The sequence below is a fragment of the Macaca thibetana genome, chromosome 5, assembly GCF_024542745.1.
Source record: "Macaca thibetana thibetana isolate TM-01 chromosome 5, ASM2454274v1, whole genome shotgun sequence".
NCBI classification, from domain to species: domain Eukaryota; kingdom Metazoa; phylum Chordata; class Mammalia; order Primates; family Cercopithecidae; genus Macaca; species Macaca thibetana.
Window position 1 is genome coordinate 87120563 of NC_065582.1, and position 14221 is coordinate 87134783.

Here is a 14221-nt window from a genome sequence, read left to right on the forward strand (position 1 = left end):
TTGTTTTCCTGCCCAAATACTGCATTTTCCAAGACCACCCTGGCTTGCCACACCCCCATCCTGTGCCTATAAAAGATCCTTAGACCCTAGCAGGTAGGTGGCTGGACTTCGAGAGGAACACACTGGTGTCTTCAGTCAAGACAAGAAACAGAAGCTATGAAAGAAAAGTATATTTGACACAATGAGTGTTAAAAAGTGTTCAACAGCAGCAAATATTACAATCAAAATTATTTAACAAATAAGTGATAAAAGAAAAATATTTGTGATGCGTAAGACAAAGTTTACATTTTAAATATGTAATGTGGTCTTACAAGTTTTTAAGACAAAAAGCACAAGAGAAATATGAATGAATGATATGAATATATAACACACAGAAGAAATCAAAATGCCAAAGAAATATATGAAAAGCACTCAATTTCAACAGAAAAATGCTAATTAAAATAATAGCAAAATATCACTATGAAAATGCTTTGTGTGATGAGCATGAATAGACAGAGGTTCCTCTAAACTGCTGGAGGAACTGTGAATTTTGCTCACATTTTTATGAGAGTAATCTCATAATACATATTCAACAATATCTCATGAGAGAGAAATAAAATTTCTAATTTATTTAATTGGAATTTTTTTTTCTGAAAGCTGAGAGCATTGCTATCCAACAGAAAATTTAATTCAAATCACAAATGCATGGCACATATGTTATTTTAATGTTTTTAGCAACCATATTGCAACAAATAAAAAGTAAATTAATTACAATAATACTGATTTTATTTCATCAAATAAATTCAAAATGGTATAATCTTAACATGTAATTAATATAAAAATTATTGAGATTTTACATTCTATTTTTTGTGCTCAGTCTTTGAAAACTGGTGTGTATTTTACATTTACAGCACATTACAATCTGAACCAGACATATTTTAAGTCCTCAACAGCCACGTGTCTAGAGGCTACAGTGTTAGGTAGCAGAGCATACAGTTTTCTGCCCATCAGAATATAGAAAACATGTAAGATCATAGCAATCTGACTTGACAGAAATATCTGCACCTTGGGAGGCCAAGGCGGGCAGATCAGCTGAAGTCAGGAGTTCAAGACCAGCCTGGTCAAAATGGTGAAACCCCGTCTCTACTAAAAATACAAAAGTTAGCCAGGTGTGTTGGCAGGTGCCTGTAATCCCAGCTATCTGAGAGGCTGAAGCAGGAGAACTGCTTGAACCCAGGAGGTGGAGGTTGCAGTGAGCTGAGATCACACCATTGTACTCCAGGCTGGGTGACAACAGCGAGAAAGTATCTCAAATAAATTTAAAAATTTAAAAACAAATCTTATATGAAACAACTATGATGTAACAAGAATTTCCTGAAGTTATATTACCAACCTGTTTTAATGTGTTTTTATCTAGCAATAGTCAGTCTCTTGGATTCAGACAGGAAGAATAGAGCTAGAAAGACTTATTCAGGAGCAGAGCTTTATCAAGTAGTTGTGACAGTAAAATAGATGGATCAAGGAGTCAAAGCAAATGCAAAGACAGGATTTTAATGAGGATGAATGGATTCCAATATAGATAAAAAGGAAGGGATGATATATAGAAAGTAAAGCTAGGGAATAATTCAACACTGTACCAAGGTTTTCACAGAAAGAAGTATCAGCTATTTATTCTCCATTAAGATCAATACCAAAAAGAAAAGGAAAAAAGGAAAGAGGAGAGGAATGGGAAGAAGAGAAGGAGGAGCTCTAGAAACATAGAAGAAGGAATGAAAAAAAAAAAAACAAGACAGAAATTCTTTTCTGTTTTCCTTTTCTTTTCTTTTTTTTTTTAAATTATACTTTAAGTTCTAGGGTACATGTGCACAACGTGCAGGTTTGTTACATATGTATACATGTGTCATGTTGATGTGCTGCACCCATTAACTCATCATTTACATTAGGTATATCTCCTAATGCTATCCCTCCCTCCTCACCCACTCCATGATGTTCCCCATTCTGTGTCCAAGTGTTCTCATTGCTCAATTCCCACCTATAAGTGAGAACATGCAGTATTTGGTTTTCTTTCCTTGCGATAGTTTGCTCAGAATGATGGTTTCCAGCTTCATCCATATCCCTACAAAGGACATGAACTCATCCTTTTTTATGGCTGCATAGTATTCCATGGTGTATATGTGCCACATTTTCTTTATTTTATTTTATTTTATTTTATTTATTTATTTTTTTGAGACACAGTCTTGCTCTGTCGCCCAGGCTGGAGTGCAGTGGCACAATCTCGGCTCACTACAAGCTCTGCCTCCCAGGTTCATGCCATTCTCCTACCTCAGCCTCCCAAGCAGCTAGGACTACAGGTGCCCACCACCACAGCCAGCTAATTTTTTGTGTTTAGTAGAGATGGGGTTTCACCGTGTTAGCCAGGATGGTCTCGATCTCCTGACCTTGTGATCCGCCCACCTTGGCCTCCCAAAGTGCTGGGATTACAGACATGAGTCACTGCACCCGGCCACCACATTTTCTTAATCTGCTCTATCATTAAGGGATATTTGGGTTGGTTCCAAGTCTTTGTCATTGTGATAGTGCCACAATAAACATATGTGTGCATGTGTCTTTATAGCAGCATAATTTATAATCTTTTGGGTATATACCCAGAGCCCGCATTGCCAAGAAAATCCTAAGCCAAAAGAACAAAGCTGGAGGCATCATGCTACCTGACTTCAAACTATACTACAAGGCAACAGGAACCAAAACAGCACGGTACTGGTACCAAAACAGAGACATCAAAATAGAAGAGAGCCCTCAGAAATAATACCACACATCTACAACCATCTGATCTTTGACCAACCTGACAAAAACAAGAAATGGGGAAAGGATTCCCTATTTAATAAATGGTGCTGGGAAAACTGGCTAGCTATATGTAGAAAGCTGAAACTGGGTCCCTTCCTTATACCTTATACAAAAACTAATTCAAGATGGATTAAAGACTTAAAGGTTGACCTAAAACCATAAAAACCCTAGAAGAAAACCTAGGCAATACCATTGAGGACACAGGCATGGGCAAGGACTTCATGACTAAAACACCAAAAGCAATGGCAACAAAAGCCAAAATTGACAAATGGGATCTAATTAAACTAAAGAGCTTCTGCACAGCAAAAGAAACTACCATCAGAGTGAACAGGCAACCTACAGAATGGGAGAAAATGTTTGCAATCTACCCATCTGACAAAGGGCTAATATCCAGAATCTACAAAGAACTTAAACAAATTTACAAGAAAAAAGTCAAACAACCCCATCAAAAAATGGGCAAAGGATATGAACAGGCACTTCGCAAAAGAACACATTTGTGCAGCCAACAGACACATGAAAAAATGCTCATCATCACTGGCCATCAGAGAAATACAAATCAAAACTACAATGAGATACCATCTCACACCAGTTACAATGGTGATCATTAAAAAGTCAGGAAACAACAGGTGCTGAAGAGGATGTGGAGAAATAGGAACACTTTTACACTGTTAGTGGAACTGTAAACTAGTTCAACCATTGTGGAAAACAGTGTGGTGATTCCTCAAGGATCTAGAACTAGAAATACTATTTGAAGAGACAGAAATTCTTAAACACATAAGAAAATCTACACATTAAAGTGTATTACTAATGGAATTCATAGAGCTATTCTCTAAAAGTTTTCATAGCAGAAACCCCCCCCTTTGGTGTGATGCCATCAGCTTTTGAGAACAATTGTTGTAGTGACACTGATCTTAAAGCAACAATGAAAGTAAAATGCTTTCCTTGATGGCACATCTTCAGCTGCTTATCAGACAGCCGTATTTCTAAAGGGCGTCTCCATGGCCTCCATCACCTTACCTTCCTCCACTCATTCTCATTCAGCTCTCATCCCCTTTACTAAAGCTACTTACTTCTCTCTCTAAGGTCATCTGTAAGTTTCATGATACTAAATCCATTGGCTAAATTTCAGGCTTCAATTCGCCTGACCTATCAAAAGAATTTAGGCCAGTTCACCATTGTACCTTCCTGAAACATTCTATGTTTTAATTCTTATCACTATATTTTTCTTTTCCTTCTTTTTTTTTTTAGCCTCCCCTCAGTCATATTGAGCAACTCCTCCTTCTGTACGAACACTGAAATGTTTGCTTTCCACAGGTCTCTATCCTGGGTCATCTTATCTATGTTATCCTATTCATTGTTATAGTTTTAAATACAATGTTTTTCTTAATTTTATATCTCCAGTCTGAGCTGCCTTTCTGACATCCAGATCCTAAAATCAAACTGCTTACTTGACATCTTAACATGACTATTTCTCAGGCTCCTCAAATGTAACGGGTTTGAAATTGAAATGACATTCTCTCATGTCCTCCCGGTGTCCTCTTGTTCCTTCATTCCTTTCCAATGGAGTAAATGACACATTCTGGATTCTCCTAAGTTTACAGACCACAACCCTAGGTGTCACTCTTCACATTTCTGTCCCCCTCAGACTCCAAATCTATTATATCACGAAAGGTATGTAAGTAATAGTTCTTAATAGATCTTAATGTTCTTAAGATGTTCTTAATACATCTGTCCACTTCTCCCTGTTTTTTTACTCCTTGCAAACCCCTAATTGTTTTACAACTTCCATCCGGTTGCCCTTTTCCAATTAATTTTATCAACAGCAGCTCATGTGATCTTCTAACACAAAATCTAATCATGCCATCCCTCATTAAAAACTCTTCAAGAGCTCCTCATTATACTTGGAGAATTTTTTACACAAATGTATGCAATGAGGTTTTGGTTTACTTTTCAGATTCTTCTCCTCACTCATTATAATAACATTGTGAGTGTAACCTTGTCGCATCTTGAAAAAATTTTGTCTTTCTGTGTCTCATTTCTTCACTGACATCATTGGACTTAATTGATCACACCTGAACTTCATTAATTTGTTCCTGTCTCTGAAGTTTAGCAAGAACACACTGAATTCTTATTTTCTAAGGTGAACATTAATAACACACTATGTATAACTTAATGGAGATACTATACTTTCTACTCCATTGCAGACAAATGGGTTGGTAAAAGACTAATCTCTAAAACACAGTACTTGTATTGCTTCATACTGATATTAATCCACTGAGATTGTATATAAAGTTTTCACAATGGCCTGTTCATGGTGCCGTATTTTTTCATATACTGGGGGGGTTGAAGATAATCCCTAGTTTTATATCTCGTCTTCCTCTTTTACTAAGTAAACACACTTTGTGACATTTACTAAGATAAATGCCCCAACCATTCTCTCACTAATGTATGCCTCAATTTAAATATATTTTTAAAACTTGCCAGAAACAGTATGCTATAAAATTTTTGGATAAATAAAAATATCCTGTTAACAAAACATGGGAAAAAGTTGTTATAAATTTATAGCTACATAATTCAAAGCTCTAAACCTTTTAATAGTGCTTAATTCTTATATTACTAACCTTTGAATGAATTATTTTCTCTCCAGTTCTAAGGATTTCAGTTTGAAAACCTAAAAATAAATGCATGGACATTCTTCAAATTTCACTAATAAAGGCAGGGCACCCGAAATATGCTCATCTGCAGGACCACCAGACTTACTCACACTTTATTCATAGTGCATGAAAGGAACAGACTTAATTATCAGATTGTTTAATTTTCAATGGAAGATACATAGAAGACATCATTTTAACAATAACAACAACTTTTGAAAAGAGAAGCTGATAGCTGGCAGTTTTTGAGAAATAAAGGTATGCTGGCCCAAACTTTTTTTTCCTCCCAAAAAGAGAAATTCACTCAAAGTAGTTCATGTAAGGAGAAGTTCATGTAAGGATACTATAAGCAATTTCATGGACAGATAAGATCAAAAAAACAAGTGCAGCTGCTCTGTCACTAGAAATCAGAAATCGAGACTACTCCCTTTGTCTTTCGGTCTCCTCAGTTCTCTCATCACAACTTCTTTCTGTTTAGCCATCTTAAACATGAGGTAACTAACTGTCATCTTATACTGTATACTGAATCTTCCACTGACAATAATCTCATCTTTTCTCAATCTTCTACTGACAAGAATCTTTATTCTTTCGTTTAATAAGACAAAAGGACTTTGTGGCTTATACAGATTATATATGTGGCTTATACTTACACAGATTCAACAAATCTATATAAGCCTGACAACACGCGGCACTGGCCATTAAGCAACCAGTTGGCTGGCTTGCATCATGTGCCTATTCTTGGCCCAAGTGACTGTTTCTGGGAATCTGAATAATTGTCCTTATTTTACTTTATTTAAATGGCTGTGGATCTATAGGACGTGATAAAGGAAAGGTCTCTGACCTACAAATAAGTACTTAAAGTAGTGAAAGTTCTAAGCTTTTACTAAGAAATTAGGAGAGAATTAAAGAAATTATCCCATTAATTGAAACCAGGGTAGATTTTGCCTCAATTTTATCTCACTTACTTTTTTTTACAATAGCGACCTAATAATTTACTAACTGTACTAAAAACCCATTCATCTCCCAATATTTTGAACTGTATCAATATATTAAATCTAAATAAAATGTAATCAATAGAAAATGTGTAATCTTAGAGATTCTTCGGACAGTAACAATAAATATTCTACAACTGCCATTTCAATGATTTTATAGAATCATGCCCTTGTGTGTTTCTCCACCCCCAATCCTAGAAAAAAAAAACATAAAAATCATGGTGAATTAAAAGTTCACCTTTAACAGTTTAGAAAAGCTTCCATAGATGAAAGAACACAGTGAATTATTAAATATTTTCATATGACTATACTGAACAATACGACTTCTTGTCCAGAGTAGACACTACTCTTCTGACACCCTCACTTATCAACTAGTATGATTCCCATTTCATATGAATTCAAAGTAGAAACACAATAAACAGAAGCTATTATAAGATGATTAAAATTTCAAGTGGTCTTGACACCACATTATTCCTCTGAAAATTAGACATGATCCTACAACTAAAAAGGAATGAGAATATTGCTCCCGACCAAAGGAGGAATTGTTCTCAGCATGTATCAGATAAAAAAAAAAATGAGGCATATAGTAAATGGAATTCCAAGTCAGAGACTGTTCTTATACTTTTCAGTGTGTCTCTATATAAAAACAAAGCAATGGGAATTAATAATATGGGAAAATGGCAGAGACACTTAGAAGAAACAAAGATATGACACATAGCATGATGAAACATAACAACATATTTTAATGAACTAGATAGAAAGGAAATCTTGTAAAAGATCACAAAGCATTGATTAATTACTCTTCATGATTACAGAGGGAAGTCATCTTTCTGGATCATTTCAGTGCAGAACACTTAGAAACAACAAAGAGATTTCAATTCAGGGGTAAATGTCTAAAAGGCTCATTATTTTTCCCTGACTAAAAACTAATTACTGGAGGGGTATAATTCCATATGATATCTGATATTTTCACCACCAGTACTAATTTCAATGTCTGCACTAAAGCTTAGATACCATTCTTTATATTTAAAACAGGAAAGAATTACAAGGCCAAATAATAACTTAATTTTTAAATAATAACTTATGAAATGTTTGCCCCTTCTATTCTTATTTCATAGCTGTCTCCAAAATTAATGCAAGATACTCTATATTCTATGAAGAAAGCAGTAAATTAGTAAGTGTAACTTAGGTGACAAAGCAACAACCATTTAAACTCTTAAAACGTGATTTATTTTTGTCAGGAATGATGTTCCTCATTTTAGTTTGGAATTTTGTTTTAACCCAGCAGTAAATATTTTGGTAAAATAGATTCTTCATCTTCCTATAAGTTGAAGTATTCCACAGTTTTTCTGTTTGATGCTTATTTTTTTCAAATATATTTATATATTATGTAAACTGAGTCACACAACTGGTACTCAGATATGAGAAAACAGAGCATGCTCTCATTTTGTCCTATTAAATTCCTTTATTCTTTCCTGCAACTGCTCTAGTTTAATGCCCTTTTAATCAGCCTATCCTTAGTTCTTCTCATTATGAATTTCTTTTTTTCTCCTCTCAGAACTATTAACCACAATATCTCCCCAAGGATACAGCAGTGTCTTTATACAAGAGGCCATACCTCCTAATATTTTTGGTATGGGAGCTTGATTGCTTCACCCATTAAGTTGTCCCTCAAGTCAGTATGAGGCAATCAGTATGAGGCAGTTTTTCGATAAGAACTCTCACTCTTATACAAGCAAATATGACACTATTGATCAATGACCTAAGAATTAATATAACAACTAGCATGTATAAAGCAGTTACTATTTGTTACGAGACCCTGAAAAGGACTTCACCTGCATTTTCCCGTTTAATCCCCCAAACAACTTTCATATAAAGGTTTTCTTCTCTCGGATTTTGTTTTTTAATAAACAAAATAAAACTGAGATAGTGACAGATTTCATTATTTATTCAAGGTCATAGGTAAGGCAGGCAATTAAACTGGGACTAGATCTGAGGCAGTATGAGTCAAAAGACCATCATAAATAGGGCATAACCACCTACAATACGATAGATATTGCAGAAAAGGTTCCTCTACTGTCCCAGGTGTAACGTTGAATATGCTGATATTTAACCCTGAAATCTTCAGCAACTGCATTTTTCAGAATTATTCCTTATTATGGTGAAGATATTCTAAAAGCACTCCTTGTCTTTAAAATCCTAGCAAAAGTGACCTTATCAGAACATTTCCAGACTGGTCTGAAGAAAGCAAGTTTTTCCAGCCACCAGCATGGAACCAGGTTATTTCCTTCGTGGAACAAATGTAGGACGTTGGCTATGTTGGAAGATTGCAGTCAAAGCAAAAAGCTTCAATCTTTAAGAACTTCAAGCTAGAGGACAGAGACCTAGACAAACCATGTTTCTCACAAGTTATGTATAAGCATCCAGCATAAGGTGAAACAGTCTAAATGCTAGTTCCACCCTTTCATGCTTTCTGTTCTTAAGCAAATCATTTATTAAAATTTCATCAGATGCATCAAATCATATCAATAAAAATTTAAAAAAAAACTATGGGGTGGAGAAAAATCTGTGATTTAATAAATAATCACTCCCTAATTAAAATAGCAGTTAATAAGTTTTTCAAATCATTAGTTTTGGAATAAAACAGGAAGAATCTCTCTTTTGGACACTGATAGCAATATCTAGTTAAATACAAACCAGAAAATACATTCTAAGTGGAATTTTCACCCATCATGCATCATTCTTACCTTGTTTTAGAACTGGGTATTCTATTTTTCTTGCTTCCATTAAAGAACTAATTGGAAACTCAACAGTTAATAAATCTCTGATGGCAGGATACACTAATGTTGTCTAGCAGCACATTCTACCTCCTGCTAGAAATATATCTTCCTAGGCATGAAACTGTGTTTACCATTTTACACTCTTCTTATTACTACATGACTCTTGTGGCGGAACAAAAGTTTATTGTTAAGTTAATGAATGGGTGACCTTCAAATAGTTACTAGTTATAAAACCATGAGCAACTCACACTCTGGATCTCAGTTCTCTCTTCTCTAAATGAAGCAGTTGGACCAACTGACCCCCAATGTGCCATATTAAGATAGTTATTGGAGAGAGAGGGAGCTCTCCATTAAAAACAAACAAACAAAAAAACCATTGGATTTATAAAAGCTAGAAGATTAGAATATTACTCATATCAAGAATATGGACATGGGATAATGTCAAAAGACAATTCGTTGTTAGAAACATTTCATTATGTTGGCCAGAAAAGGAAGCAACTGAAGCAAGTGATAAATACTGTATGGAGGACCCAAGGAGATGGGGAGGGGGGGAATGCATGGGAGGAACAAGAAAAACTGGAATGCTATAAATACTGATTCACATTACTCTTGCATTATTCACAATAGCAAATGCCTCAAAGTGTGGCTTAGTATCAAGTGAAATAAAAGCCATTTTCTGTCTAAACTGCTTAATCTAGAAGTTTGAAACAAACTGTACCCCATTCTCTAACAGAATTGTTAAACTGAAATTACAAAAGAGGTAATCTGCTCAAAGTTCGAAACACATGGTTGGTTTTATCTGCAGATGCTAGCAAAGGCTGCTCTGCTGCAGACCATCAGAGTCACAGTTTCCAAGAATGTCAATATGCAATAGTTAAAATACTAATATATTAAGACATCATGGGCTCTAAGTCCTTTCTTGTCATTTTTCATTGACACAAATATACTTCTTATTTAACTTAAAGCAATCCCTAAAGTTTATTTATGTAAAAATGCACTAGCCAACAGAAATAGCTAAAACCAAAATTACATTACCTAAAAAGTTCTAGAAAGGTATGAGAAATTTATTTCTATTCAGCAAATTAAGAGAATTTTACTCAGAATATACTTTCTTGTTGCATTTCTCACCAAGAACACTCCAGTAATATTAATACCTAAGTGAAGTTTTAATTTAAAAAACATTTTCATATCAAATAATTTGCAAATGCGTTTGAAATGCTTCAAAAAGAACTAAATAAAACTTCCTTAACGTCCATTTGAAAATGTAAATCTACTGCATTCAACCAAGTTGACTGTTTTCCTTTGACCAAGTTAGTAAAGCCAGTGGATTAGGGAGGTGGTGTTGGTAGAGCTTCTCTGCAAAGCTGCCTGCCCAAGAAGCAAGGCACTTACAGTCCGCGCTACCAATTCATCAGGCTGGGCTTTGTCAGGCCGGGCAGGTAAATGGGTGACGCTACAAATGAGCGGTTTTGCTGTGTTTACCGACTGTTGAAAATGATTACGTATAATTTTAAAACGCGCATTTCTTTAAAACAGGTTCCAAAGTGACTTTAGAAACTACAGGACCCTGACCCGGGTGCTGGGGAAAGTTCCAGCTCCTCAGAAGTTGCAGACACTGAGGGTGGCCCGCTGGCCAGAACTCCCAGCGCGCTCCCTCCTCGTGGCGTGCAGATGCCCCTCAGAGAAGTTAGGAACAGAAGAACTCTCTGGTCTGCCCGGCGGCAGGATAAAAGGATAAAAGGGAAAGCCCTATCTCAGGAACGCCCTTGCCTCAGTGCCCGAGTGCAGTTGCTGTCTAACGATGGCCCTTGGTCTCCGCAGAGCCCCGTAGCCAGGCCTCCGCGTCAAGCCCCTCCGAATGCGCAACTACCCACCTGGGGGCGCTGGGCCGCAGGCGGCCGGGTCCGGGCTTCCAAGCCCCTTGCCCGGCGCTGCAGGCAGCATTGTGGCGGCTGAAGCCGAGGGGCCTGCGCACTGCTGCCCGCCGAGCGCTGCCTGAACTCTCACAGCCAGAGACTCCTCGCGATTTTCTTTTCCTTTGGCCCTCGGCTCTCCCCAGCCCGCTTGCCACCCGGGGCGGCTGCGGCCAGGTCTCAGGAAACGCAGCCCCGGGGCTCATGCCCGCAAGGCCAGGGCTCCGCTCTGCTGGGCGCCCAGAGGAAGTGAAACTGCTCAGGGGCCTGCTCTTGCATCCCTTCTCAAAAGGCCGCTTTGGTTTCTTATAACACTTCTGCTCTTATTTCCTTCCTCACCTTTTCACCTAGGATATATTTAGGCCTCTGTTCCTGTAGCTCTCCTTGTCCCTTTCTAGGTCTTCCACACTGCCATACTACCCCCACTTCCAGGCAGACGTAAGGAAACCAGAAGTGACAATTTGCTGGAAAGACAGAATGATTAGATAAATAGATGAGTAGATACATGGATGATAGATACATAGATAGATATGGAAATGAAGCTACAGATACTGTAATTTTTAAAATATTTCATTTTACACAGACTTTCTAGGCTAGGTTCATAAATTGAAAAGCGATTTAAAAATCCCATATAAAATGTATTTCTTACTCCTGCTCCAACTCAGAAATAGACCCAGTAAAAAATTATTTATGGCTCTAAATAGCCCCTCCAAACAAAAGTTTGTTTGCTTGTTTTAAAGATGGTGATACATCAAAGCAGTTGTCCCAGAACCTTAAAGTGAATGTCTCTTCCCTCAAGCACGTCTAAACTAGTCATTTGCCTTTTGAAGTTGAAGATATTTTTTGACTATCAATTTGGTAATAATACATAGTTTAAATGTTCCTCTCCTTTTCTTATGAAAGGAAGGCTTTCTTTGAAACTTTCTCTCGGATGAAGTGGTTTTTAGGAATAGTATAAATATCAAGTATCAAAGAAAACGTTAATTTTTTCACATAAATGAACTTATTAGAACTTTCTAACAATGTAGAAAACTTGGAGAAGTATGTGAAATGTCCAAAAACCTTGAAAACAATTATAGGTTGTATTGTATTTATCTGATTTCCAGTAGTTTCTTTAACATCATTATTAATATTATGTTGATTTTCTGAACTTTATATAATGGAACAAAAGATTTATTCTGACTTATGAAATACTATTATATTGAAAAAATGGTTGTCTTCTATATAGGCCTGTTAACAGAGAGACTTCAGCATAATGGGCAAAAACAGAAATTTGGATTGCAGGGTTTGGGTGGTGGTCAGTTTTCAGAAACTCAATTCTTAGGAAAGTATGTCTTAAACAAACCCACTGGAGAAAAGAATATTCTAACTGATGCATCTGCTGACAAGAGCTACTTTAGCCAACATGAACACTCAGGATGATGCTCCCCAGTTAAGTGTCCAGATCTTCAAAGGCACCCATTTATTCACACAAAAACTTGTTAATAAAGACAGCGTTCAGATAGGAACTTACATCTGTCACATATACAGGACATCTGTCACATATACAGGACAGTCTTCTTGTATGAAGAGCCCTGGATTGGAAGTCAGAAGGTTGTGGCTGCCATCCTGACTCTGCTCCTCAACATCTGGGTGTTTGGAGAAATTCTTAATATTTCTGAGCCTTGCATATCTCATCTAATTTATTCATTATTAATGAATAAATTAAAATTATATCATTATTAATGAATAAATTAAAATTACTGTATTCGAGTTTTTGCTAGATATAAAATGTTATACTGTCTCCTAACAAAACTATAGAAAATAAGATTTATAATATGAAAATTCACTATATTTTCAGATGCTCATTTCCATTACTTATGTCAAATGATGCTAGTAAATAGAGAAAAGAAAGGAAAAACTGCTGAAAATTATGGGCTTTTTTTTTTTTTAAAAGAAGACTTTTTTCTTTTTTTTAAAAAATAAGATTGTGTTAGAAAATATTTAAAATCTTACGTTAAAATTATTCTAGCTTCATTTTTGTTTTGTATAAGAAAATAGCCATTGACTACCCGATTGACTGACTTATTTATTCTTTTGTTTTACTGTTTGCAGTCAACACTCTTTTTTTTTTTTAAGTATTCTATATGCTATGTTCTACGTAAGAATTTCACAATATTCATGTCATTTGGTTCTCAAAACAAGGAATCTTTAACCATATTTTACAAATGAAGAATCTGAGAGTTGAAAACTGTAGGTGGCAGAACTGAAATTCAATCCTAGATCTGATTTCATAGCCTGCCCTCTTAATTATAACTGTCCCCCTCCCCCCGTTCCCTTTTAAGGTCACATAAGGCCCTTGCTAAAGATTACATGAACATCATAGGATAGGTTATACATATGTAAGTGTTGAAAACATTTTTTTTTTCCCTATCCACTTTTCCACAGAGCTATAAGCCCATACAATTAAATACTAATAGCCTTAAAAATAGGTGTGAACTGTACTTATAGTTTATTACAATTTTGGTGCTATTTGGTTGAGGATATATAGATGTTCACACATGCGTGCACACATACACATACACACACACACATATACGTGATAACCTAAGTCTACATGTTTTCATACTTTGCTGGTGCATTTATAAAAATATATTTTAAAAGTTTTTTTACTCATTTTGGTCTTGTTTCTGTGTCAAACACATCTTTAATCACAGTTGACTTTATTTTTCCCCTGCTTTCTCCCTTAAGGAGATGATACCATCTGGAATGTTGGGTTATCTCTTGGTTCATACTTGTTCTCAGGGAAGAGGCACTTAGCAATTCTCACACCGAGAGGCTTTTTCAGGCAGAATGCCACCAGCAGTGTGTAATCACAGGTTTCTGATTTTACCTCTGTTACAGAGTATCAAAAAAATGCTAGCCACAGTAGGTTTCTTGTTTCTCAATATATCAAACTCTTGGATCCATTGACTTCTTCCCTTGCATTATTTTTTCTAGCAGCATATTGACAGCCTCAATATTATTACCCCACTCTGTGAAGATTATAAGAGCCTCACGCTGGCCGTGTGTTTCAATAAATG

The 14221-nt window shown here is 36.1% G+C and overlaps 1 protein-coding gene across 3 annotated transcripts in view; it reads right to left on the reverse strand.

The window, feature by feature from the left end:
• BANK1 (B cell scaffold protein with ankyrin repeats 1) overlaps nt 1-11459 on the reverse strand; it is a 315067-nt gene extending 303608 nt beyond the window's left edge. For 2 of the 3 annotated variants that reach the window (XM_050791915.1, XM_050791913.1), the window contains exon 1: nt 11121-11459. In XM_050791915.1, coding sequence (XP_050647872.1) covers nt 11121-11190 — 70 coding nt within the window. In that variant the 5' untranslated portion in view covers nt 11191-11459. Of the gene's footprint in view, nt 1-9213; nt 10196-11120 lie in introns of those variants that run through there. The other variant, XM_050791914.1, reaches the window with a different exon arrangement.
• Nucleotides 11460-14221: the final 2762 nt, after the last annotated feature.